Source organism: Bipolaris sorokiniana (genome assembly GCF_000338995.1).
Source record: "Bipolaris sorokiniana ND90Pr unplaced genomic scaffold COCSAscaffold_9, whole genome shotgun sequence".
Taxonomy (NCBI): Eukaryota; Fungi; Ascomycota; class Dothideomycetes; order Pleosporales; family Pleosporaceae; genus Bipolaris; species Bipolaris sorokiniana.
Genome location: NW_006911903.1, coordinates 522406 through 547006, shown reverse-complemented (window position 1 = coordinate 547006; position 24601 = coordinate 522406). Strand labels below are relative to the sequence as shown.

At 51.6% G+C, this 24601-nt stretch overlaps 9 protein-coding genes across 9 annotated transcripts; 6 read left to right on the top strand and 3 right to left on the bottom strand.

Moving 5' to 3' along the window:
• Positions 1–307: 307 nt before the first annotated feature.
• Positions 308–2427, bottom strand: COCSADRAFT_37793 (uncharacterized protein). The gene is made up of 2 exons (XM_007702806.1): positions 2158–2427; positions 308–2102 (listed from the first exon to the last, which is right to left on the bottom strand). The coding sequence occupies exon 2, from the start codon at positions 2053–2055 to the stop codon at positions 520–522; it is 1536 nt and encodes a 511-aa protein (XP_007700996.1). The 5' UTR covers positions 2056–2102; positions 2158–2427; the 3' UTR covers positions 308–519.
• A 1323-nt stretch (positions 2428–3750) lies between these two features.
• COCSADRAFT_37792 (uncharacterized protein) lies at positions 3751–5233 on the bottom strand. Its single transcript, XM_007702805.1, has 5 exons — positions 5100–5233; positions 4993–5026; positions 4573–4933; positions 4114–4275; positions 3751–4055 (listed from the first exon to the last, which is right to left on the bottom strand). The coding sequence occupies exons 1-5, from the start codon at positions 5144–5146 to the stop codon at positions 3877–3879; spliced, it is 783 nt and encodes a 260-aa protein (XP_007700995.1). The 5' UTR covers positions 5147–5233; the 3' UTR covers positions 3751–3876.
• A 238-nt stretch (positions 5234–5471) lies between these two features.
• COCSADRAFT_92681 (uncharacterized protein) lies at positions 5472–6304 on the top strand (the record flags this gene model as incomplete). Its single annotated transcript, XM_007703025.1, has 3 exons — positions 5472–5511; positions 5610–5890; positions 5948–6304. The coding sequence occupies 3 exons, from the start codon at positions 5472–5474 to the stop codon at positions 6302–6304; spliced, it is 678 nt and encodes a 225-aa protein (XP_007701215.1).
• Positions 6305–6457: 153 nt separating this feature from the next.
• Positions 6458–7984, bottom strand: COCSADRAFT_335329 (uncharacterized protein). The gene has a single exon (XM_007703024.1). The coding sequence runs from the start codon at positions 7819–7821 to the stop codon at positions 6610–6612; it is 1212 nt and encodes a 403-aa protein (XP_007701214.1). The 5' UTR covers positions 7822–7984; the 3' UTR covers positions 6458–6609.
• A 537-nt stretch (positions 7985–8521) lies between these two features.
• On the top strand, positions 8522–8859 carry COCSADRAFT_335321 (uncharacterized protein). Its single transcript, XM_007703023.1, has one exon. It carries the CDS (start codon positions 8576–8578, stop codon positions 8816–8818), a length of 243 nt encoding a protein of 80 aa, XP_007701213.1. The 5' UTR covers positions 8522–8575; the 3' UTR covers positions 8819–8859.
• A 1251-nt stretch (positions 8860–10110) lies between these two features.
• Positions 10111–14450, top strand: COCSADRAFT_335315 (uncharacterized protein). The gene is made up of 2 exons (XM_007703022.1): positions 10111–13559; positions 13609–14450. Exons 1-2 carry the CDS (start codon positions 10541–10543, stop codon positions 14421–14423), a joined length of 3834 nt encoding a protein of 1277 aa, XP_007701212.1. The 5' UTR covers positions 10111–10540; the 3' UTR covers positions 14424–14450.
• A 1379-nt stretch (positions 14451–15829) lies between these two features.
• COCSADRAFT_92745 (uncharacterized protein) lies at positions 15830–18648 on the top strand (the record flags this gene model as incomplete). Its single annotated transcript, XM_007703021.1, has 4 exons — positions 15830–16590; positions 16641–16898; positions 16947–18462; positions 18520–18648. The coding sequence occupies 4 exons, from the start codon at positions 15830–15832 to the stop codon at positions 18646–18648; spliced, it is 2664 nt and encodes an 887-aa protein (XP_007701211.1).
• A 285-nt stretch (positions 18649–18933) lies between these two features.
• Positions 18934–21706, top strand: COCSADRAFT_119713 (glycosyltransferase family 66 protein). The gene is made up of 4 exons (XM_007703020.1): positions 18934–19164; positions 19234–19314; positions 19375–21121; positions 21174–21706. The coding sequence occupies exons 1-4, from the start codon at positions 19008–19010 to the stop codon at positions 21442–21444; spliced, it is 2256 nt and encodes a 751-aa protein (XP_007701210.1). The 5' UTR covers positions 18934–19007; the 3' UTR covers positions 21445–21706.
• Positions 21707–21892: 186 nt separating this feature from the next.
• Positions 21893–24597, top strand: COCSADRAFT_359035 (uncharacterized protein; the record flags this gene model as incomplete). The annotated part of the gene is made up of 2 exons (XM_007703019.1): positions 21893–22036; positions 22152–24597. 2 exons carry the CDS (start codon positions 21893–21895, stop codon positions 24369–24371), a joined length of 2364 nt encoding a protein of 787 aa, XP_007701209.1. The 3' UTR covers positions 24372–24597.
• Between the last annotated feature and the right edge of the window lie 4 nt (positions 24598–24601).

Below are 24601 nucleotides of genomic sequence, written 5' to 3'. Positions count from 1 at the left end.
GTATATGCGGGGCCGATGTCTTGCTCAGCCACGGTGGTTTAGTACGAAGGGAGGGGGGAGGGGTGCTCGGTGAACGAAGGAAGAAAGAAGGATGGGGGCGGATAGCGGGGGTGTGTGGGGTGTACGTGGGTAGGGAGATAGCTGGGTATGCGATTACGAGTTTTGGTCGAGGGTGCGTTGGTACTGAGGACTTTGTTGCATGGGCTTCGCAGGATGAGTTGTATGCTGCGAGCTGGTATCTGGGTAAGTAGCACATTGCTGTTTAAAACTGTACGTCAAGATACCCAAAACTCTATAGAAGAAGAATCACATGTTCTGACGATGAAGATATGCTATCAAATTTGAAAAAAAAACAGAATCGTATGTAAATAACGCCCACAAACGGGGAAGGGGGTATCCAACTATAATAACCGTGCACCAGCATCATGTCTTTCCAAACAGAATCCGCAAAAAAACTAACAAGGTTGCTCGCAATGAGCTGCAATACGAACAAAACGAAAATTCCATGGCTTATTCCCTTCACTCCTCCTCAGACTCCGCATCGCTTCCCACAACAGCAACCCTGCAGGGATTACCATCACCAATCCTCCAACCACTACCATTTCGTGCGATGAGACCCTCATTGAGCAAATAACACTCAAGCCTCGTATCCTTGTACCAGGTAGCGCAGTCAAGCATATCAGCCCTATTTGCATAGTCCTTCTCAAGATGGCGTCCGATATGCTCGATTCGCTCATCCCAGGAATTCGCACCTTCGAATTCGCAGTTGCAAAAGAGGCAGCTTGAATGCTGTGGCGGGTCTCGGAGCCAGCGGTTGCAGCGGTTCTGGTGCTCGGGGAGATTGGCTTCGGTGACGGGGTACTCCTTGGTGGACTGGGGGGACTTGTCTTTGGGGGCGGCGTGCATGCGGCGGAGATGCTGGGTGAAGAGGTCTTTGCGGTTGAAGTCGTTGTGGTATAGAGCGTCATCATCTGGGTCGACCGATGGCGGGCAGAGATCGCAGCGCCAGTAGCCAAGCTTAATATGTTGGGTACTGATGTGCCTCTTCCACTCGTTCTTGGAGACAAAGTCGGACTTGCAGCCAAATATAGCGAATGGGCAAGGGAAGGGGCGGCGATAGTCAGGATGGGTGCTCATATCGATATGGCTCTGAGAGGCCTTCGAGGCCCGCCGTTGTTTCTTCTTTGAATTGATTGATACCGTAGGACTTGTCGCATGAGAGTCCTTGCGACTATGTGCGCGACGTCTCGATGTACGACTAGAGCTGTTGCTCGACGCTGTAGACCTTTTCCTCTTATTAGATCGACCAGACGTCGGGCTATACTCGGAATCCGAAGTGGACTCTGCAGGGAAATCGACTGGTTCGACTGATTGAGCGTCTCGTGTGGAGAGTCCGATTGCCGAGTCTGCATAAGTCGTGTACTCTGTTGTCTCTTCTGTCTTGACAGTTCCTTGCTCGTGGCTAGTGATAGCCTCTTGTTTGATATCACCATCTTCGACTTCCTCTGCAACTGCCTCCGCCACAGGGGTATATTCGAGTTGACGAAGGGTACAGTTACTTGGAAACATCGGAACGTCGAGCTGGTAAGGGCCGTTATGAAACTGTTTGGTCGTTGAACAGGGGAATGAGGCCTGAGGGTATTCCATCGGACCAGTGTATGGAGTAGCATGGTACATGTACGGAGACCGCAGCTCGTCTTGGGTATTCTGACTGGTGTTGCCAGATGACGTACAGTCAGGAGAGGGATGTCGAAGACTGTCCGATAGGTGCCATTGGTGCTCTAGATGTGCTGCGTACTGGTTGTATAGGGGCATGTTTGCCTGTAAAATACCATGGCTGAAGGGGTACATGTCGTCCATGAAGCGTTGCATGGGTGGAACCCTGATGCTGCCTTCGTCGAACTCATCGAAACAGATGTTTTCTTCCAAGGGATAGTTTACTGCGTGCTGCTTGTATGGATACATGTAGCTGTCGTGGTTTGTGTTCCAGGTAGGAAAGCGAGACTCTTCCATGGCTTGTATTTGCGACAAGTCTCCAAATTGATGGGTGTCCATAGCGAATATTGAGACAAAAGCCGAATATAAGGGTTGGAATATTTGGACTGAGTGACAAAATTAGTATAAACATATCTAATATCGGTCGACATTGCTACTTACTCTAACCGTATCCAGAGATGCCCTAGTTTAAGGTATCACTTTCTCTGTGATGACACAGTCTGCACGTCAAACCCCAAGAATATAAGGGGACCAGATGAAAGATATCAAAACCAAAAGAGGCGGAGCAAGAATCAGGAATGTAGTGGAGATCCCAGGCAGCAAACCAGAGTAGTTTGCTATCGGGTTGCACTGCCCTCGAATTCCGGTACTATGGTGTACCTCCATCCTCAGGCTCTCATGGTCCACAGTGTTTTATGCCAGAGAGTCCTCGCAGAGCCGCACCACAGCCACCAATAAAAGTAGAGTTGCCTTGGCGTGTGTTCATCTTGCGCGCTTCAGCTTCACCGGTGGACCGGGCCCCCTGTCAAAACAAGCACAGCTGTCAGCCACCACCTATTTTACAGGGCTCTGGCTCCTGCCGTCTGCCGTCACGGGCGCATAGAGTGTAAGCCCCAGGGTAGAGCTGCAAATGAAAAAGCAATCTCCCTAGTCTGGGTCGATCGCTGCCGTATGGCGATACGACCAAGCCAACCCGAGTCAATGAGCTGTCCCGCGGACAGCATAGCTTGCAGAAAGTGTCGGAAAGAGGGTACGGGCCATGCGCACGTTCAAGATGTCAACCCGTAGGCCCACCAGTTTGACCGTTGGGGGCCAAAAAACGAACAAGTAAACGGACGGACGACGCGCATTAGGAGAACGAACCACCAACATGACAGTGCCGACATCTCAGTTGGGAGGCCGCGCATAAGGGTTCGTGGCCAGTCGCTGCTGTGCTGCTAGCCCGGGTGACCGGCACCAAGGAAGCGATTGTTCCGAGGACCATATCGCACAAGCGATGGCGGATGGGAAGCAAAGAGGAAGCGCCACTGTCATTGTGGATGGAGTGTGGAGGGTTAGAGGGTGGAGGGGTAGCATCTTTGATTGGAGCTCACTGCAGGATGGCTCACCAGAACGAGGGGCGCGTCTCGCCCAAGACGACTCGATTTGGGCATCGAGATAGAATAGAGCATGGTCTGCCGGACAGCGTTTCCCGTGGCTTATTTGGGATGGATACATCTGTGACGCTGGTCGTGTATACCGTATGGTGAAGGTAACAAGAGTACGCCTAGGCTGTCTCAACATTTGTGTATCCCGTACGACTTGATCGAGTTGCCTTACAAACTAGGCAGTATGTGGTGCGCTGGCGAAGGCGCAATTATGGGCGGAGCATGGCATGCTGTGATGGTGACCGACGAGTGGCGGCCAGGCAACATGGGCTCTGGAGGACTCGCTTGCAGGACAATGCGCCTCTCAGGTCGAGGACAATGCGTCTGGAGGACCTCCTGTTACCCCTGCGTCGGCATGTGGACAAGCTGGACATGGTTATCGTCAATCAGTAGTTTCTACTATTTGTCAGGAGATTATCGGGCGACGCAGTGCATAAGTCGAGAAAGTTTCAAGCTGTTGTGATTAGCCCTCGCACAAAATGCCTTTGCCTGGCACTTGGTCTCGTAGGCGTCCATGTTAGTCCGCAAGCTACGGCACCACTGTCCCCAAAGCTGTACGACTGGAACATTATGTAGGGCACTCATGGAACCAGTCCTCTTCCGCCAGGAATCTAAAAAGGCATGATTGACGCTGGATAAAATCATTTTGCTGGGCCAGTCCTCGATACTTAAAGATGCTATTTGACTACAGGGCTGAGCGACAGCTACTAGTATCTAGCACAGTGTAGCGACATCACGCTCCAAGTTTGGCAACCAGTCGGTCTTCGATTCCCTCCAATATCCATCGGTGCTCCAGCACCTCCAGGTTCTCGGCTTCATTGAGGAAGAGCTTGTCAGGGTCTTGCTCGGGACCCATCATACCACCCGCGCCTGGATTCGCCATGGCCATCTGTTGTGAAACCTGGTTGGCAGCTGAAGGCCCACTGTCAGCTTGAACTAGTAAGCAGGCGAATGTCTACTGAACACGTACCATTGTTGCTTCCCAGGATAAAGTTATAGACGGGTTGCAGGCCGAACAATGTCAAGAAGTACCAGGACAAACTCGACACCCATCTAACGTCGAGGTCACGAGTACCTACTCCAGACTGGAGCATCGACTTGAATTGTGGCGTCAACGGGAAAGGTAATTTCACTGTGGAGTAGCGCGGGTTAGCATGTATCCAAATTGCTTTTCCAACACGGGAGATGCAGCAATTCGATGCAAACCCATGACTCGGGGGCGCGAAATCAACAACTACTCGCTTTCCCATGTATACAGGAGCTGAGCACAGCGGGAGTCGGCCCAGTTTAGAACATTCTAGAGCAAACGACCCGAGGTGCCAGCTGAAAACACCCTAGATCCAAGGGCCCAGGGATGCAAGCTCTGGAATACGAGAAGCCATTCATCTCTCCACAACCCGGCATTTCAGCAACGGAAACCAATACTTACTAATAACGAAGCCCGAAAAAAAGGCATTGATCCAGCCCATGATCAGCGTCTGCGGAATCATCATCGTCATTTGGCCCTTCATCATGCCCATCATGCCCTCCATAGCCGCAGGATCACTCATGGGATTCGGTCTGGGCTTCCCCCTCATCTCGGGCTCCGCGAGGAACTTTCCCTCCTGGAACGCCTGCACCATGTATGCCTTGCGCGCCGCAAATGAGGCAGGCGAGATGACGTGCGCGTTTGTGCGCAGGTTGACGCCGCGGACGAGCGAGCGCTGCTGGCGGATCTTGGGAAGGTCTTGTTTCTTGGGCGTGGACTGCAGCAGTGTCATGGCGTAGTGGCGGAGGATACCGGTAAGGACCTTGAGATGGGCGTCAGACTAGGGTGCATCATGGAAAATTGTTGAAAATGGATCTGTACCATGACGACTGTGATGGGGAGTAGAATCCACCAACTATAGTAGAAATATTAGCAGCCGTCTTTCGTCGCATCAATGCATCATCCAGCAAAGACCATAAGGAACGTACAACAGGGCAGGATCCCTATGGATCGTCTGGACTACGGGCTGCCCCATGGTTGGCGGGAACAGACGAATTGCGCGTGATGGGCGGACGTTGGAGGGAGGGTGGAGGGGCGATGTTCAAAGTCGATGGTTGTCGTTCGGCCCAGAAACGAAGGTCGAGAGTCGAGAGCTACTCCGCCGCCGCTGAGGCTCCGGCGGGACGACCAGGGTCCGCGCGCTTTGCCCTTGTGGAAAGGTGTCCCATCCACCACGAGCACCGCTCATCACCAATTCCTCCTTCGCGAAACAAACGAGCGTCGGGCCCTGCTATTCTGAGCTGTCTGTTCCTGGTATCTCTCTAGCCTAGTTTGTGCACATCAACTTTGAGGAAACAAACATGTCGGCAACTCAGAAAATCGCAGTGCACTCGCTGCCAGGTACGTTGCGCGGGATACTCAATGATCAAGGACCTTCAATCCACGCATGTATATGTGTGTGTATATAGACGCGAAACACTGACATATACTGTGTATAGATCTCAAGAGCACAACAGACGATGCCCTCCCCAATTACCTCAACAGCCTCAAGTTCAAGCAAATCCACACGAGCACCGACATACGATTAGTCCTCGGCTACACAGCCGTGACCATCGCCGGCGCCCTCTTCTACTACGACTGGAAGTTCGGCTGGGAAGCCAGCAAGCCCTTTACTCTCCCCGCAGTAGTCGCTTACTTCGTGCTCAACAGCATCTTCACCTACTGGCTCTGGTTTGTAGAAAAGGGCCTCGTGTACGAGGGCGAGGGCAAGACAGGCAAGGTACGTGTTCGACACCTCCCAAAGAATAATAGGAAGAGACCGACTCATGGTGCAAAGCTACGAATATCGTCTTGGACAAAGAAACACATTCCCATTTATGAATGCGATGTCGTCTTCACGCCCGCCCCATACGCTTCGAATCCTCAACAGACGCTGCATATTCGCGCCCCCATGACGCGCTGGTTCACAGAAGATGGATACTTTGTTGCAAAGCCTTTCCAGCAGTGGCTCGCGTCGGAGATTCCGGTCATCGGCGCTGCGGACCCGAATAACGTGGTTGAGGAGATTGGCAGGGGAAGCGCGAGCATGGACACAACATTGAACCTAAACAGCTCCAATGCTGTTGACATTTTGCAGCAGCTCAAGGCTAGTGGGGCTAAATTTGCGAGCGGCGAGGCCCAGAGACGGAGGTAGGCGCGCATCATGTTTCGGAGAGCGCGGAGTTGAGATGTGCAAGGCATCAGAGACGGACACTTTTTTTATAGTAAAATTCAATTATGAGCATGGGCTGTGACCCTTTGGGCTTTTCCAAAAATTCAAATTTGATCGATGATGATAGAATAAAAATCCAAGCACAACCGATACCACTTTCGTTAGGTTGAAATGCCATAAGATATGTGTACACATACAAAATACCTCCGAATGCTCATAACATGGGAACTTTTAGCCTTTCCTCAAGTATCCAATCCAATCTTATTTTCCTACGCCCCCATCTACAACTACTCCTGCTCCAGCATAGGCAACACCTCGAGTTCTCGTTGTATAATTCTCTCAAACTCTTCCCTATCAATACCCGAAGCTCTCGCCAACCGGAACAGGCTCTTGATGTCTGTACTAATGTGCTGTTTGATGGCAAGCTCTGCTTGACTAGAGCTTTCTGCTTTTTGTTCAAGCCTCTCAATCGAATTGGAAGACGCTGAAGAAGACGGTCGGGGGTGGTTTAGTGCATTGGTCGCTATCTCTCGGTCCTGGTCGACCGACATGTGATGTAGGGCGCTGTCGTTACCATTGATACCATCACCATTCGTGTGCCCGTTTGTGTGTGTTGATGCAATGGACGAGTCGTAGCCATTGGGACCGAGGTTGGATGTGTTGAGAGCTTCAGTTTCGGGTCCATGGGCGTAGCTGAGAGCGTTGCCATTCAGTGTAGACTCTCCTGCAGCTGGGCTTTCTTCGTCAGGGTCATGTGCGTCAAGCGCTGGTTGGACTTCGGAAGCGTAACGCGCGAAATACTCGAGCTCTGATTGCGTGGGCCCAACTTGTGTTTGGCTGTTGCTTGTCGGGGCGGGAGAACGCCTAGGCTGTGGTGTTCTCCCAGGGGTCTGGTCATATGCAGCCCAGTATGAACCATCATCCTCGTCTTCCTCTACGGCCACTTCTGGCTCAAGGGCTGCTTGATGAATTTTGATACCGTTGGTCTTCACGGTGCCCGACTTTCGTCTGAAGCCGGCTTCGTTTGCATCGGTGACGTCCTTGAACCATTCGGTGCCGTCCTCAGCGTCTGCTAGCCCTCTCAGCTCCGCCAGCAGCCAGCGACTTCCTCCTTCACCGCCTGTGCACCAAAGGTAGGTAGGTATGATTCCATATTCGCCCAGCACCAGTTTTGCATGTAGTGTCTCCGCGTCTGATCTTCGATACAAAATCTCGTCTGGCTCCTCAACCTCGATTTCGCCCGAAGAGGGATGCGGCTCGACGTCGATTTTCTCAATGGCTTCTGGGAGCCGAGATGCCGCTTCTTGGTCCCAAGACAGCAACGGAAGCCACTCGCTAGAGGATAGAAGCTGAACACGCTGGCGAAGTATGGGCGAGAGAAGAGGAAGAAGGCCTGGAGGCACGTCTTTGGATGCCTTTGCTGTTGCTAGACAGGCGAGTAGCGGTGGGAGGAGCTCTCTCGAATCGGGCTGCGGGATGATTTCGCTGATTCCAGGCATGATTGGAGTGTGAGTAGGTTAAGTAATTGTAACGCTTGACGTTTACTGTACAGAGAAGCAACGGTGTGCTCTTGATTGATGTATCGCACGTGGTGTTGAACTGTGCAGTAGACCAGAATACGGTACTTAAAACTTCATGTGTTGCGAGAAAGAGGTGCTAGGGACGTCTGAGACTCTCTGTTCTTTTTCTTGTCAGGCTAGATGCAGTGCTTTCGGGTCCGAAATGACAGAATACGGTCGTGGTCGGTGCTGTGACAGCTCACAATGTTGTGGAGAGTTTGTTGCGCTCTGCTTGTGGTGCCGGGCTAGTCTGGTGATGCTGTCACATGCAAGTGCAGCCGCTTGCATACAAAAGAAGCTCGCTGAAGCGGGGAACGGTGCGAGTGGCGAGTACTGGACTGTCGCAGATGGGTCGCAGGGATGACAAAGGAAGAAGAGGGACGAGCAGCAGCAGTCGGAGGCACTGGTCGTGGCATTTTGACGGCAATCTGGGTTGGGTAAGTAGACAAAGTGGATGCATTGCTGTTAGCCTCCGTTCCGCCGAAGGTGGATAGCCGTCTCTGTTGGAAGCAGAAGGGCCGGTTGCGCCTGCCCGCACGGCGATATGGAAGGTGCGACTTGCTGCAGAAATGGCTAGCTTGGCCTGCCCCCATAAGTCTGGTAAACCATCGACAGAGCACCAGATTACACTGCTCGATTGCAAGCACAACCGTCTTGAATAGAATCACCCGCTCCACATTAGCTAACACAAGAGATGCGGCCCGAGCTGCTTTCGATGCCAATCCTGCGCTCTGGTTGTGCTGAACCGAACCAGACATACTTGCATGCACACTCTGCACAGACAAACACAGTACAAGATAAACAGCCTCAAATATATCAACACCATAACTGCCATCACCACCACCACCACATTGACATTTACGATGACGTCAGCTTCTTCTGTGAAAAGGCCAAACTTAGGAAGGCTGCGGGTACCTTGCATCCTTCAGCAGACTGAAGTACCATGCTACGATACCGTATCTATACCTTGGACTCTACTCTACTGTAGCACGCTTTCCTCTCTCCGACCTCTCCACTCTATTTATACGTGGGCGTGAATTGGCGAGCAAAAGTGTGCCGGCCTGATACAGAATTCCACCAATGGCAGGCCGGCAACTCGGCATCTGCACTGCCTGGAATTGCATTCCATCTCACCAGCAGCGTGTTTCAAGGCTTCTCACAATGTGGCTTCCGCTTTCATGACACGCACCAAAGTTTACAGCCTGAAAGCTGACATGCTCGAAACCACCTGGCTGGAACCACAGCAGTGCATAGTACTAAGTACTCGAGATAAACAGCCCCATGGGTCAGCCGTCTTGCCATACTCCCGACGGGCCCCACCATCAGCCGCTATTCGCCATTTGATCGACGAAACTGGGGCTCAGCGACGAACTATGTAATACCTCACCCGCTCGCGATGTAGCTAGAGAGGCTTCATGCCCGTGCGTGGCTGATGGCGCCGATGCAATGTCATCGCATCGCGCATCGCAACATGGACATGTGCACGAATCGGCAAGACAAGACAGCGGCTCAAGGCCGTCAACGTGCCACGAGAAGCGTCTGCTGCCATGGCACCCATTGCGCATGAGGCCCAATGCTAAGCCAGGCATGCCTTTATATAGCACCCGTAGCGGCTGCAGACCCGCTAAGCGCCAGCGTATGCGGGCGGGTAGGTGGGCAGCACGAAGGTCGACCTGATCGTATGCTCCAAACATACAATGCTGTCCAGAGTGGCGTCCTTGTTGACCGAGGACACAACAGGGCCGCCCGGGACTATACACAGTACCAATTTCTCCATGTGGTTTGAGGCGGAGGCATAGCCACCCGCTCACTCCATAGCCGGCCCCCTGCTCCCGCCTCTGTATAGCATCTGAGGCTGTGCTGTTTGCATCAAGCTTGCCAAGACCCTGTCACGCATCGCCAAATCTGCCTCGAGGCGCCAGTCAAGCTCACAGCTGCCGTCACATCGTCGCGCTTGTTTTCACACAACCTGCTTGTTACTCACTGCTTTCCAACCATCAGGACACCCGGCGTCCGCATTGCCTCCAAAACACGGACACAGGCCCGCTTGGCGCGCATCCCCTCTACCCCAGTCTTACCATTTTGGACATCTTGGGGAATCAGCCTTGACCGGCTTTTCTTACTCTCCCACGTTGCTGCGGCTGGCTCCACTGTCTACTTCGAATTTCACCCTGTTTCTGCCAACCGACTCTTCGGAAACTTGCCTTGTTCTTTTGGTACTTGCTCGCACTCTCTCCTGAGCTGCTCATTCTCCATCTTAGGCCAGTCCCACCTTGAAGTGCCGGTACCGCCTCCAGCCACAACGGCTCCAGAATCCCCTCCTGTACAAGGCAGATCGCCAACCCGTATCAAGGTCCCAGCCGCCTGGCCTCTTTCGCCATCGGTCACGCCGCGACAATTTTCTGTCTCGATTTACCCTACAGTCAATCCATTTGCACGTCTGAAGGCGTTGCGACACTTACCCCTCCTCTTCTGCCATTGTGGTTTTCACATAACTTGGATTTGTAACACACCAGGCAGCACTATGCCACCCTGAATAGCCACACAGTGTCACGTTACCGCTCCGCACCACTCTGTTCGTCGCCACCCTTTGTGGACTGCTGTGATCTAATCTACTGTTGAGTCAGCCTTTTGGTCGCCCAGTGCAGTCGGACGAACGATGCAGGTCGATACTCATACACAGCCTTTCCTAGACGCTCGCCGCCAGCAACGCCACCTCCAGGATGTACAGGCTAGCGGCTATCATCCCGCACCTACTACCAGCAACTTCCTGATACCGGAAGCGCAAGGCACATTTACCTTCTCTGCGGAACCCACATCCATGGTATACGATGCATCCATGGCCTCATCTGCTACTCCTGGGCAAGAGTCCATCCTCACACCCAATATTGGTTCTTCTCTCGACTCGTCGTTACATGCAGACATGTCATACCCACCGCCAAATATCTACAATCCGTCGCAAAACTACCACCTTTCTCCAGGCTCCTACTACGCAAATGGCCAAAACATCTCGCCTGAACAGTCGGTAGAACAGTTCAGCTCCGAACCTGGATACACAAGTGACCCCAACTATCAAGATCTCAGCACATGTCCGACACCAAACTTCAGCGGACAAATTCTTAATGAGTTTTCTGCCCTCAATTTCGCCGACAGCAGTGCAACTAGTAATTTCCCATCTTTCCAAGGAAACGTTGATATGTCAACCCTGACCACTGGTTCACTAAACATGTACAATGCTCAGCCAGCAATGGCTCATTCCTACACTTCGCTGGATCCGCGCCAGCAATTACTATCACCCAGCGCGACCAACAATTCTAGTCCCGCATTAGGCGATGAGGGCTCTACATTACCTTCGACGCAGTATAATGGAAACATATCAACGCCACCGAACCATGCGAGCCATCTGCAGCACACGACACCTACGAAACAAATGCAAAGTCCAGCACTGACAAATAGTCCTGGCAACGTGCTACCGGTCAACATTCAGCCACTCACACGCCAATTGACAAGTCCCATCGTACGCGTTGAGAATTATAGCAGCAGCAGAGAAGGATCGCCTTCGCAATCAGACCGTAGTCGGTCTATCGGCAGACTGAGCTTCAGTAGTCGCCATTCCGGGAACCATTTATCCCCCTACGTACATAACGATGCCTCAGAGAACGAGTCAGACACACAAGAACGAACATATATCCCGCCAATGGTCAATAGACCGGAGCGTAACGACGATGGGTCATGGCTGGCACCGGGAGGATCTGGTCAAACAGGTCTTAGTCCTGATGATCGCCTAAAGATGGGGGATGCGTGGATCCCCAGTATTGAGGAGATTGCTGAACAGCGATCCAAGGAAGAAAAGAAGCTGGAAGTGCAGGAATGGCTCACCAAGAGCGAGGTCGGGAGCGAAGCAGGCGATGTGGCACCCGCAAATAACCTACTCAAGCCAATGACCGGCAGGCGTCGGGCGAAGAGTCACAACGACATCCAACGACAGGCTTTGTCTAGCAGCTTTGGTCTCGGCGTCGACACAGGCTTTGACCGTATCGACGATACCGGTATACCCGGGCCGGGAGTATACATTGACGAGCGAAGCGACTTCGGCGACTACGATTACGAAGATGATGAGTCTCTAGAGCCCGAGTCTCCTCCTGCCGTTATCGATTTCGGTACAAGTCACGTCGAGAACTCATATTTCCCGCCTATTCATGAGCTCGATTTGAATGCCAGTGCTATCGTAAAACCATGGGTCGATATACCTTCGGCAGCACCGCAACCATCAAGCTCTGGCCGCTATCAGCCACCTACTTCAAATGCTGCCATGATGCGGTTCCGATTACGAGCAAAAGATATCGAGCAAGCTTCTCTGGCCGCTACAGTGGGATCACGTCGTCTTAGTGAATCTGATATTGGTAGTCTTCGCGCTTCACCCGGAGTCGCAAAATTGATCGAGCCCGACCCCAAAAGGAGTAAAGAACGCCAACGCCGGCCCAGTTTCCTCGAAACTATTCTCCCCAAGCGTGCGCCAAGCAGTCTACTGAAACGCAAGAGCAGCATCCCTGTGCAACAGTCTGACGCATCCTCGGACAAGTCAAAGGAACCTGTTATGGAGAAACCAAAGCGTATGAGTAGTTGGGGTCGTCCCAAATCACCACGAGTAGATACCAATCTTAGCAGTCACAGCAAAGAATCTGGCCCCTTAAGTTCTACGGGCTTGACTGTAGCCCCAGCGGGCCCATGGTATAAGGGAGGACCTAGGAGCGTTATCAAACGTACTAGAAGCAGGAGTGACATTGGCAAGTCACCTGGTCTTGCAGAGCTAATGACACAGCACGGAGGCCCTCCAATGCCCATGCTTGCCTCTCCTCTTGCAGATACAGAGGCTATGAAGCCTTCTGCACAGCCAAGTCCAGCTGGAGATGACGATGATGACGACCACGATCCAGTGACAATGGACCTAACGGTTCGCACCGATTTGATCATCCCAACGTATGAGGGCTTCAGGACAAACACACGACAGCTCAACCCACGCCTTGATGACTTTATGGTTGAACGTATTACCCAGGAGCAAATGAGGAGATACAAACGATTGCTGGAATTCAAGGTGAAGCACTTGAATGCCGTACAGAGCAAAAAGTGCCCATCAGGCGGCTTTTGTACGGACTTGGGTGGGGAGGCAAAATTGCTTCCTCCACGAACAGGGGCGAAAGATGCCGATGCTCCGTTCATCGGTTTCCAGGTCACTGCCCCTGGCTCTTCCGATGATGATGCTGAGCATATGGTAGAGGGAAATATTGCCCCTGCTGCATTCCCATCGGGAGTACCTCTTCCTCCAGTCAAACGTCTTCCTGCTGAGTTTGAATGCCCACTATGTTTTAAGGTGAAGAAATTTCACAAGCCTTCCGATTGGACTAAACATGTACATGAAGATGTGCAGCCCTTCACATGTACCTTTCCAAATTGTGGGGAGCCAAAGTCATTCAAGCGCAAAGCTGACTGGGTTCGCCACGAGAATGAGCGGCATCGTCAGCTTGAGAACTGGACATGTCAGATTTCTGACTGTAACCATATCTGTTATCGTAAAGACAATTTTGTACAACATCTCGTTCGTGAGCACAAGATTGCCGAGCCACGACAACGTACAGGTCGAGCTGGCAACAAAGAGGCCCTAACAGCCAATGATCAAGGTAAGACAGGTGTCAGACCACATTACAATGGTTACTAACACTGGGGTAGAAGACATTTGGACCATTGTTGAAAGCTGCCGACGCGACACTGTAAAGCAGCCAAAGGATGAGCCATGCCGATTCTGTGGCAATATTTGCAATAGCTGGAAAAAGTTGACTGTGCACCTAGCGAAGCATATGGAGCAGATCAGCATGCCTATCCTTCCGCTTGTGAACCAAAAGCAGCTCAACGCCGACAGTATCATCAGTCCCATCGTAGAACTTCCAGAAAGCCGCAAGCTGTCTATCGCCTCTGCCCGCTCACTCATGGACAACACTCTGCGATATAATCCCAGTTCGATATATGCGCCTGGCATTGGCCCACAGAGTCTCTATTCTCACGATATGAAACCACAAACAACATCTACTACGATGCAGACATACCCGCCTCCACAAATGGTCCCGCCATCAAATCACATCAACGAATACACAAATTATGTCAGCAACAATGCTGGAGGCTATTCCAACCAAACTTATCCCGGGCTTCAAGTTCCCCCAAAGCACCATAATGGTTACTCCAACGTGCTGCAGATTCCTAATCAATCGTACCAACACGGCAACATGCAGGGCGGAGTACAGCAATACGGTATGACTCCTGTGAGCACTGTCCAGCAACAACAGACTATGTACACAGACTCTCCAGTTGATACGAATACCACGCCATTTCCTTCTTACTACCCGCAAGACCCTCAGGGGCTAACGACTGAGGTGACTGGCATGGGTTTCGATAGCGGCAACGAAATACATTACCAGCAGGGCAGCACTTATCCCGCCATGTCGTACCCGACGACACAACACAACTACGATTACTCGCATCCGCAATAGAGATTATGGTTGAGATTCGAAGGGCGTTTGTGTTTTGGCAACTCTGATTTCAGTTTAGAGGGGTATTTTCCTGGGGTTTTGTTTTTGATAATGATTTTTTAGGATATCCACTTGTGCGCTGGAGGGTAAATTTGTGTTCATTAAATGAATTAGTCTTAAACGTGTGGAGATAGCTACTGTTCCTAGTTGTTTAGACGAGCTGCTATGTACATTGCGTAGGATAATGGTACAATAGCAAGCTTCAATGGCTCCTAGACCTGCACGGTTCGATCTCACCGCACTACATGGGAGCGTCTTCCCTTGGAACTCGTGACAATTGAGTGTTTGTAGCGGGCGACCTGCGAAGCGCAAATATGGAAAGAGAGCCGCAACCAAGTGGGCTCATATCCCATTCTCACTTGTGCAGCGCGCCACGGCGCTGTGCCCACCACCATGACCACGGGCCGTATGCACAGCGAAGCGGCAGAGTTCCCTGTGCTCAAACATGGCGATTAATCTGTCCAGGCTACCCATCCCATGCGTGTGGTCCCACGCATCAGAGCGGCATGCAACATCCGCGCTGTCGCCCAGTCCGAATGTGACCAAGTGATTGGCTGAGCAGTTGGAGGACCTCTCTCAACACGGACAGGTTTACACAGCCCCCACCACCCCCGGCGGGCAGTGAGTCCTCCATCTGCAATTCGCACAGACGCTTGAGTGGTGCATATACTTCACGCTAAGTGAAGCTGCAGGAGGCAGAAGAGGGCAAAAGAGGGCAACGGTTGCCTTGGAGGAGCCGGTGGGAGGCCGCCCATATCGTCACCATCTCCGTCATCACCGCACCGCCATGACTTGTCGATTGCGATAACCGCTGTGATGGGACGGAGCTACAGCGTCGTCCATTGATTTTAGAATCCCAGTCGAATCGGCATTTCTGTGCATCTTTCCTGACAAGGCGCCACGAGGGGGACTCGGCGTCCCGGTGTGCAAGCTTGCCTATTCCTTCTTCCTCCTTACCGGTATACCAGTAGGCAGTGCAGGTCCGTGCATTAGGAGTTCGAAACGGAGGACCTCTGGGGCACCAAGACGTCTTTTGCACCACCTTGTTGGATAGTGCAGAAGTTTGAGGGGCGGCGGAGTGGCGTGCTGCATTTACTAATGCGCACACTCGTGCTTTTTTCCTTTACGAAGTCTTGCGTACTGCATACTTCCAGGCAAGTCCCAGGCCGCTCCAGCAGGCTGAACACCTAGATTGAGGTATGTTTTCGATCCGGCTTGACGGGGCCTCCTATGTTGTTTATGCATGTTCTTCAAGTTCACACCCTCTGGTTCAACACCGTCCCACTTACTTCAAGGAGCGGCCAGCAAAAAGACAACACGTCGATGCCTCAGGCAACCATTCAGCAGGCTGACTCGTGGTAGCAGACATGTCCCAATACTACTCTGGCAGAAACTATCAGCAGCCCTTCGACTCTGCTTTCAACCATATAGAACATCACTACAATGGTTCAGTACCTCGGCTTCACATCAGCACTGCAGAACAGACAGAGCCATGGAATCTGTCACGGCGCCCACGAAGTGTGCAAGACATGAGAGAACAGGCATACAGCCCAGCTACGTCGGTACACACCACAAAAACCACTCCCGGCACGCTGCTAGCAGAGCGAATGAGCTACCATCAGTCAGATCTGTCTGCAGCACACAACAGTCTCGGTCTCGGTTTACAGAGTGGCTCATCTTTGCTCTCTCCTAACTATGGCTCCTCTACATTCAACCCAACTACACAAGAAGATTCATGGAGTTTGTTCAATCTCCGAAGCGCTGAAAATAGACGGGCACGCTATGTATCGCGTCAGTCTAATGTTGAATCGCCGCGCTATCCTCGCAGTGGACTTCATAATAAAGGTGTTGTTGCTTCTGATGAAGGCTACTTCTCAGTCGAAACAAGCCAATCAACACTTGGTAACGAGGCTGACTGCTCGAGTCAAAATTTGCCATTAGATTTCTACAGCCGAATTGAAAACATGAATGTCGAATCTGTGGCTAGTATTGCAACAGCAGTGTCAACAGTACCCTCGGATCAAAGATCTCGTGTTAGCAGCACACGTAGCCGTAAGTCATCAAGCAAACCGATCAAGTGTGATCAAGCCGCATGTGATGAGACATTCAAATGCAATTCCGAGTACAAGTGAGTAGATTTCGGCTCCATGAATACTAATAGTGCTGAATTCCAAACAGGAAGCATCAGCTCAAACATGAAAAGCCATTCAAGTGCGACACACCCAAATGCAAAAGGGCTTCCCAAGGATTTACCACATTAAACGATCTTGATCGACATAAGAAGAGTGTTCACCAAATAGATTTCAACAACAGATCTTACAGGTGTGTAGGCAAAAATTGTAAGAATAAAGAAAAAATATGGCCACGTCTGGACAATTTCAAACAGCACGTTCAACGAATGCATCAAGACGAAGATGAGACGGATGTAATTGAAAGGTAATATTCTGTGTTTAGATGTTTGATCTGGCAAGCTAACATTGGTAGATCGAAGTGGAACCCTGAAAAGCGATCCTCTTTGATAAATCAAGAGTCCGCAGATGCACATATGGACGCCAACTTGGTGTTGGCTGGCATGGATAAGTCCTTCCCAATCAGTCCAACGACGGGTAATTCATCTCCCCTTGACTTTTCAATGAAACGAGACCATGAGCGCTGGCCGTCACTTGATCTGAGCCTAAGTCCTACCAAGGATGAACGTCAAACACTTCATTTTCCAGGAGATAATTCTTTTGTAACTCGACCTGCACATTTTCCTGAACAGCGTCGTGGCCAACGCCGAGCACCGGGGCTGTCATTAGCTCAGCAAACACAAATACCCCTTCCTGCCGATGTGTCCACGGATATTGCACCAAGAGAAACGATTTCCCAGGCTCCTTTGTCGGATATGGATTACGGGTTCTCTAATGCACCTCAGACAAAGGCCGAGCAACAACGAATGGCACAGAGAAAGCCCGCTGCTGTATCTTCCCCTCCCAATTCTGTAGAGATTGGTCATATCTTGAACATCCTACACCAAGCGAGTAGCTCAGCAAATCGAGTTGAGACATTAGCTGAAAACGTACAGCCAGGTTCGGACACTCAATCTGACACGGATGCAGTAGTCTTGACTAGACGTGATGCTTTGCAAATCCTTAAGTTTATCACACAGAGCACAGACATTGCTCAGCCGGCGCCGTGTAGGGCTGAAAAAAGTCATACAACAGGCCTGCGAGTCTGTCCGCGCCCAGGATGCGGGTATGCCGTCAATCGGGATTGTGATCTGCGAAAACATATGAAACGACATGAGAAGCCTTATGGTTGTACGTATCCAAGGTGCCACAAGCGCTTTGGCGCGAAATCAGATTGGAAACGCCACGAAAATAGCCAACACTTCCAGCCTGAGGTGTTTCGATGTGCTTTTGAACTATCTCCCGGTGCGATTTGTGGAGTGTATTCGCCTCAAAAGGAGGCATTCGAAGTCCACTTGAAGACACATGGCGTTTCTTCTCCCAAAGACACAGAGATTCTGAACTCACGCAGCAAGATTGGGAAGAATTGTCAAGGGTCCTTTTGGTGTGGCTTTTGCAAAGCTATCATTGTGCTCAAGACGAAGCTCAATGCAGCATGGGACGAACGGTTCGATCACATCGCAGAGCACTTGGAACAAGACAACAAGAAGAACATTGAAGAGTGGATATGTGTCGAGCAGAACAAAACCAAGAAGGAATTACTAGAGGAGAGGATGCGAAATGATGACGAAGATGAAGAGAGGGGAAAGAATAATGACTTCGCATCTGTTGGAGGGGAGGGTGATTCCGATAATCCGCTTCCACCTCCCCCTCCCCCACTAGAACACGGACCTTGGACCCCGACATTGACTGGTGCAGGCTTATCGCAATCATTGCCCCCATGTTCTGGTAACGAGGGCAACAGGAAGCGATCTGCACCTAACAATGCTGATGACCTGGATCCAAGGAGCAAGCAAAAGAGGAGAATGGACACTATGACCACCAGGTATTGTGTATGTCCATAGCACACCTCGCCCATACTTTATTGTTGATAGCTAATTGTGGAGCAGTGCTCTTGTCAAGGCGGACCATGCAACTCACTTCAGCCCTCATGCATAGATTGCAACCATGTACTATGTTGGAATTGTAAGTATATTACAGAGGAGTTTACTATGGTGGATTCGTTGGAACTTTATTAGTGGTGTTGGCAGGGGTCCGGATGTTGATGTGCGGCGCTTTATTCCCCCTTAAAAACGATGGATAGATTTCTTGAATTGATTTTTTTCTCTATTCACTATGCCGATATGGAATTTTCAAATGGACTGGTGCATTGACATGACAAAGTAGCTCGTGGTCTATAGTCAAGGGCAATGGGGGAGCATGCGGAGCTATCAGGATAGGATGGGCGATGACATGCGTGTCGGCGAAACAAAGTGCCGAGGCGCGGAGTTGGAAACGTGTGCTCATTCACGATAGCTCTCATCGTTGACGCGGCCCATTGCGACCACCAAAACCACTCCTTGACCTCTCTCTTTTTTTTCTCCTTTCACCTGCAAACATGGCTGCCGCCGTAGACGACGGGCAGTTCCTCAAGCAGGCGACTGGCCGAAACACTCGAGGCTTACTGCGAGTGATTATCCTGTGCCTGATTGCAGGTGCGGCCGTGAGCAGCCGTCTGTTCTCGGTGATTCGCTTTGAGAGCATCATTCACGAATGTCAGTAGTGATGCAATTAGCATACCATTCGGGCAATTGTATCGATTCAGGGCTGACCAATTGACATAGTCGATCCCTGGTTCAATTTCAGGGCAACAAAGTACCTCGTTCAGCATGGCTTCTACAGCTTCTGGGACTGGTTCGATGATCGTACGCTCTTCTCCGCCCTGCTAGTAAATCAGGACAGCCCAGACTAACACAATATCATAGGAACATGGCACCCGCTGGGTCGAGTTACTGGCGGCACTCTCTACCCCGGATTGATGGTCACCAGCGGCGTCATCTACCACTTCCTCCGCGCCATTGCCCTCCCCATCGACATTCGTAACATCTGTGTCCTCCTGGCCCCCGCCTTCTCCGGCCTCACTGCGCTTGCCACATATCTCCTGACCTCGGAAATGGTCCCCTCGCCCTCGGCTGGTCTGCTTGCGGCCGCCTTCATGGGTATCTCACCCGGTTACATTTCGCGATCCGTGGCCGGAAGTTACGACAATGAGGCCATTGCCATCTTCCTGCTCGTCTTCACCTTCTTCCTGTGGATTAAGGCTGTCAAGATCGGTTCCATATTCTGGGGTGCCTTGACTGCCCTGTTCTACGGATATATGGTGTCGGCGTGGGGTGGATACGTCTTCATCACAAACTTGTTGCCTCTGCACGCTTTCGTCCTCATCTGCATGGGACGATACAGCCCGAGACTGTATGTCAGCTACACTTCGTGGTACGCCCTGGGCACGCTTGCGAGTATGCAGATTCCCTTTGTCGGTTTCCTGCCCATCCGCAGTAGCGAGCATATGTCGGCTCTTGGTGTCTTTGGTCTCCTCCAGCTTGTTGCATTCGTCGACTGGGTCCGCGCACAGCTTCCGGGAAAGCAGTTCCAGACGCTTCTTCGCGCACTGGTTCTGGGTGTCTTCGTCATCGGCGTCGGAGGTCTGGTGCTTTTGACTGTCTCAGGCGTCATCGCGCCCTGGACTGGCCGTTTCTACTCGCTCTGGGACACTGGATACGCCAAGATTCACATTCCCATTATCGCGTCCGTCTCCGAACACCAGCCTACCGCTTGGCCCGCATTCTTCTTTGATCTCAACATGATGATCTGGCTCTTCCCTGCTGGTGTCTACCTGTGCTTCCGCACTTTGACCGATGAGCAAGTCTTCATTGTCATTTACGCTGTCCTGGCCAGTTACTTTGCTGGTGTCATGGTCCGTCTCATGCTTACTCTGACTCCCATTGTTTGTGTTGCATCTGCCATTGCCTTTTCCCAAATCCTTGACACCTTCCTGGACGCCAAGACGCCTAAGCCCAAGACCGAGAAGGAGAGTGCCGACGCGGCCTCAGTTGCAGCGGCAGCAGTGCTCCCAGACGGCCTCCGATCGACCCGCGGCCCCTTGGTTGGTATTTACTCATATGCCTCCAAGCTCACTGTTGTCGGTTCCTCCGCCGTCTACCTTGTGCTTTTTGTTCTTCACTGCACATGGGTCACCTCAAATGCGTACTCGTCGCCCTCAGTCGTGCTCGCGTCCCGTACGCCCGATGGCCATCAACACATTATTGATGATTACCGTGAGGCGTACTACTGGCTCAGGCAAAACACTCCCCAAGATGCAAAGGTTATGGCGTGGTGGGATTATGGTTACCAGATTGGTGGCATGGCTGACCGCCCCACGCTCGTGGACAACAACACGTGGAACAACACACACATTGCTACCGTTGGTAAGGCCATGAGCTCTAGCGAGGAGGTCAGCTACCCGATTATGCGCCAGCATGAAGTCGACTATGTCTTAGTGGTCTTTGGTGGTCTTCTTGGCTACTCCGGAGATGACATTAACAAGTTCTTGTGGATGGTCAGGATTGCCGAGGGTATTTGGCCCGAGGAAGTCAAGGAGCGCAGCTTCTTCACATCGCGAGGTGAATACCGTGTTGACGAACAAGCTACGCCAGCCATGAAGAACAGCTTGATGTAAGTTGCCTGGCTCATGATTTTGAATCTCACATACTGACGGCTCCCCCAGGTACAAGATGTCATACTACAACTACAATGCGCTGTTCCCTGCGGGTCAAGCACAGGACCGCGTCCGTAACGCGCGTCTGCCTGCCCAAGGTCCGGAGCTCAGCACCATTGAGGAGGCCTTTACCAGTGAGAACTGGATCATCAGAATTTACAAGGTCAAGGATCTTGATAACTTTGGTCGTGACCACCAAAGCGCAGTTTCCTTTGACAAGGGCCACAAGAAGAAGCGCTCTACAAAGAGGAAGGGTCCCAGGGTACTGAGAGTGGAGTAGGTAGTCCAAAAAATGTAAGAACTTTGATAGAAACTTAGTTACTGTATAACATAAGACACTTCTGGCACGATTCGCAGGGCGGGCGTTTGGCAGGAATAAAAAAACACTAGCCATCAGTTTTGAAATAACCAGATGCATTGTGTCAGTTGGAGTAGGCTCTCAATTGATGTACACGTTTTGTACTATGAACGCGGTCTTCACCGCATTCTCCTTCACTCCTCATTTCCCCCTACTGCGCAGATCAGATTTGATTGGGTCATACACACTTTCATTTACTCTCACCACTCACCCTAAAGTTTCTGCCTGGTTCTATTTCTGCTTTGCTTTGCTTTGCTTTGCTCCATCGCACTTTCCGTGCCGCGCACACTTGACTTGCATAGGCTGCAACTGCTCAACGATCTGTCTTTACTCCTCAACCTGCACGGGTGCACCTACCACAAAGCATCAGATGGCGAACGAAGAACAGAGAAGAGCTTTCGAGTCGTACATGGGCCGCGCGAATAGTGACAACGGGCAAGTTCGGAGTCCAAGCCAGCCTCTTGCTCAGTATCCTGGGTCAGTTGCTCGGCTGGGCAATCCGTATCTTCATCAAGTGTAAATGGACCTCTATATTTTGGTATTGAAGATTTACTAACAAGTGACCGTAGAAGTTGTTGTCGTGGACTTTGTAGTCTAGTATCACACAGTATCACTGCTCATACAATTAGCAATTTCCTGGGTTCGGAGTGTCCCCTGCAGCACCAACACCACCTCCGGCAGCCTCGTCTTCTGTTGCTTCGTTTCTCGGGTACCAAGGCGGATATCCTCAACAGAGCTATGGGCTGGGGATCTACGGTCCAAACGGTATTCCGCAGCGTCCGCCACCACTAGGTGATCCTCAAGCACAGCAACAGCAAGGACTGCAATCGACGCCAACGGGAAGCGCATTTCAAGGACACACCCAAAGGTCTGAAAACAATAGCGCACAGCCTCCGCCCCCATTGAGTCATAGTGGGTGGCCATACAACCATCCAGATAGCGGAATGGCCAGCCGTCGCGATGGTCCAATCGCAGGTGCCGTCATTCCATTATCTCGCAGCCACACTCAAGAGATGGTACGATCAAGTTCGAGACACAGGAGGGAAGAGTATCATTATCATAATTGTGACTCGGCTCAGACAGCCAAAGCACCGCTGGTAGAAGAAGTGGTCGTGCCAGTTATGCTCTGTCATACCTGCAGTCACTGCGGTCAGGTGCGCTCGGCAGGCTTCCACCGAAATAACCCAGTCGTCCCTGGCAAACCTTTGGTTTCTACGCCGTGCCGCAGGTGCAAGAAGAAGCTTGACAACTTATATCGGTCGAGCAGCCGCTATACTCGTATCCAGAAGTGCACAGCCGATGAGCCCTGCGATTGGCCTAGGGAGCCATTCCGAGTCGATGCTGGACAAGATGAGTCTAGAGGTAGGCGAAGAAGTAGAGAGGAGGTTTATGTGAACAGGTACTCTCCAAGTCGACCCCGTGTAGTGAAGCGCGAATCCAGCCTAGCACATCTGGGTTTAGGAGCATTCCAACAGGCATCAAGAAAGGAACAAGCAGCTCGGAGGTCCTCATCTAGTCCTTGCTATTCTACAAGGTACACTAGCGGGGTGTGGCCCCCACCTGACATTGTACGCATGGAGCCAAAGCGGGCTCATGAGGCGTGCTCTGTACCATTTGGGCCATCCATAAGCTATGCAGCGAAATCTGACGAAGCATGGCCTCCTCCAGACATTGTTCGGACCCATTCGTATAGAGACGTGGAGAGAAAATCGCTACGCCGACAAAGTTCTAGGATCATCGAACTCAGTCCCTCTCCTCCTCCTCCGCCTTCCCGGCCAAGATCAATCAGGGTTGTTTATCGTAGCGATTCGCAAGAACACCGACGTAAAAGTGCAAGTACATCACCTTCTCGCGTCAGATCTCGTGGAGAAAAGCGAAGTGAAGAAGCAGAATCCCGTCTCATATCGCACCCCCTGCCATTTCGAACAGTCATTTCAGATCGCCAACGTACCTCTTTCCGCGCGTCGGACGAGACTTGTAGTAATGCCGAGTCAATACCTCATCAACGTCTAGAATCACCAACCTGTAGCATCTTGAAACCAGACAGCTCTGACCATCACGACATAACGTCCCAACGGAGAGCCAGTATGCGCGCAAGCGAGCAAAGCGTGCACGTCGAGGTCCTCCGACCTCGTGTCCGGTTCAGGGGCGAGCGAAGAGAGGAACTGTCAGATCAGGAACCGAGCAGAAGATCAAGATACGATGATGAAGATGGGTCCGGCAAAAAGAAGTCTGGGTATTACCAAGACCATTCTCGCGAGCGCCTGCAGTATGAAGCCCGACCTAGGCCACGCCCAAACCAAGACTTTAAAAAAGTTCGCACAAGGTACTGCTCTCCGATGCATGAAAGAGATTATGAAGAAGAAACCCGAGTGGATAAGCAGCGTCGTATCTCACCTTCACCTTCTCATTCCCCGAGACGAAGCAGAGAGTACGAGGAGATTCGCGTTCGCCATGTTTCTCCTCTACCTATCCGACGCTCATCTCATCCGCTGCAGCACTCTAATCGTGCCCAATCACCATCACCACCACGACCGCCTCTGTACCGCCATGTCTCACGCGCAAAAGCACTTAATGATGGACGCTCAGTCGCGTCTCCGCCGCGTTCTCATTCTAGAGAGGAAGACCACACAGACTGTAGTAGTATGGGCTCGGGGGATGTGACGGTGGTGACGAGGACATGGAGGGGTATAGATGAAAACGGAAGGCCAGCGACTTTTGTGGAGGAGAGAAGGGAGGTGAAGATGCTTGCGGAAGGGAGTGAGCGGGGTGGTCCTACGAGGGAATATAGGGACTTGGGGTATGGTGACCGGGTCAATAGTCCTGGTGAGGTGTGGAGGGATGTTTGAGTATTGGAGGGACAAGATGGTTTAATGGTGTGATTGAAAGGAATTTGAAATGGCAGGACTCGAGACGGAGTTTATTGTGGTTTAGCTGTATTTTAGAGAAGAAGAAAAAGGGATCATCATGCATATTTTCATTTCCAACAAGCGTATCGAGGCTAATACGTGAAGAAAGAGAGAAAAAAACGAACTTAATACCTACTACTCCTCTTCCCCCCCCCCCCCCCCCCCCCCCC

Coding starts and splice junctions, on each gene's coding strand:
- COCSADRAFT_37793 (XM_007702806.1), bottom strand. CDS start 2,055: ATGGACACCCATCAATTTGGAGACTTGTCGCAAATACAAGCCATGGAA.
- COCSADRAFT_37792 (XM_007702805.1), bottom strand. CDS start 5,146: ATGGGGCAGCCCGTAGTCCAGACGATCCATAGGGATCCTGCCCTGTT. Junction 4,276..4,572: donor TTTTTCGGGCTTCGTTATTA/GTAAGTATTGGT, acceptor GCTACTCCACAG/TGAAATTACCTTTCCCGTTG. Junction 4,056..4,113: donor TATCCTGGGAAGCAACAATG/GTACGTGTTCAG, acceptor GTGGGCCTTCAG/CTGCCAACCAGGTTTCACAA.
- COCSADRAFT_335329 (XM_007703024.1), bottom strand. CDS start 7,821: ATGCCTGGAATCAGCGAAATCATCCCGCAGCCCGATTCGAGAGAGCTC.
- COCSADRAFT_335321 (XM_007703023.1), top strand. CDS start 8,576: ATGCGGCCCGAGCTGCTTTCGATGCCAATCCTGCGCTCTGGTTGTGCT.
- COCSADRAFT_335315 (XM_007703022.1), top strand. CDS start 10,541: ATGCAGGTCGATACTCATACACAGCCTTTCCTAGACGCTCGCCGCCAG. Junction 13,560..13,608: donor CCTAACAGCCAATGATCAAG/GTAAGACAGGTG, acceptor ACACTGGGGTAG/AAGACATTTGGACCATTGTT.
- COCSADRAFT_119713 (XM_007703020.1), top strand. CDS start 19,008: ATGGCTGCCGCCGTAGACGACGGGCAGTTCCTCAAGCAGGCGACTGGC. Junction 19,165..19,233: donor TGAGAGCATCATTCACGAAT/GTCAGTAGTGAT, acceptor CAATTGACATAG/TCGATCCCTGGTTCAATTTC. Junction 21,122..21,173: donor GCCATGAAGAACAGCTTGAT/GTAAGTTGCCTG, acceptor CGGCTCCCCCAG/GTACAAGATGTCATACTACA.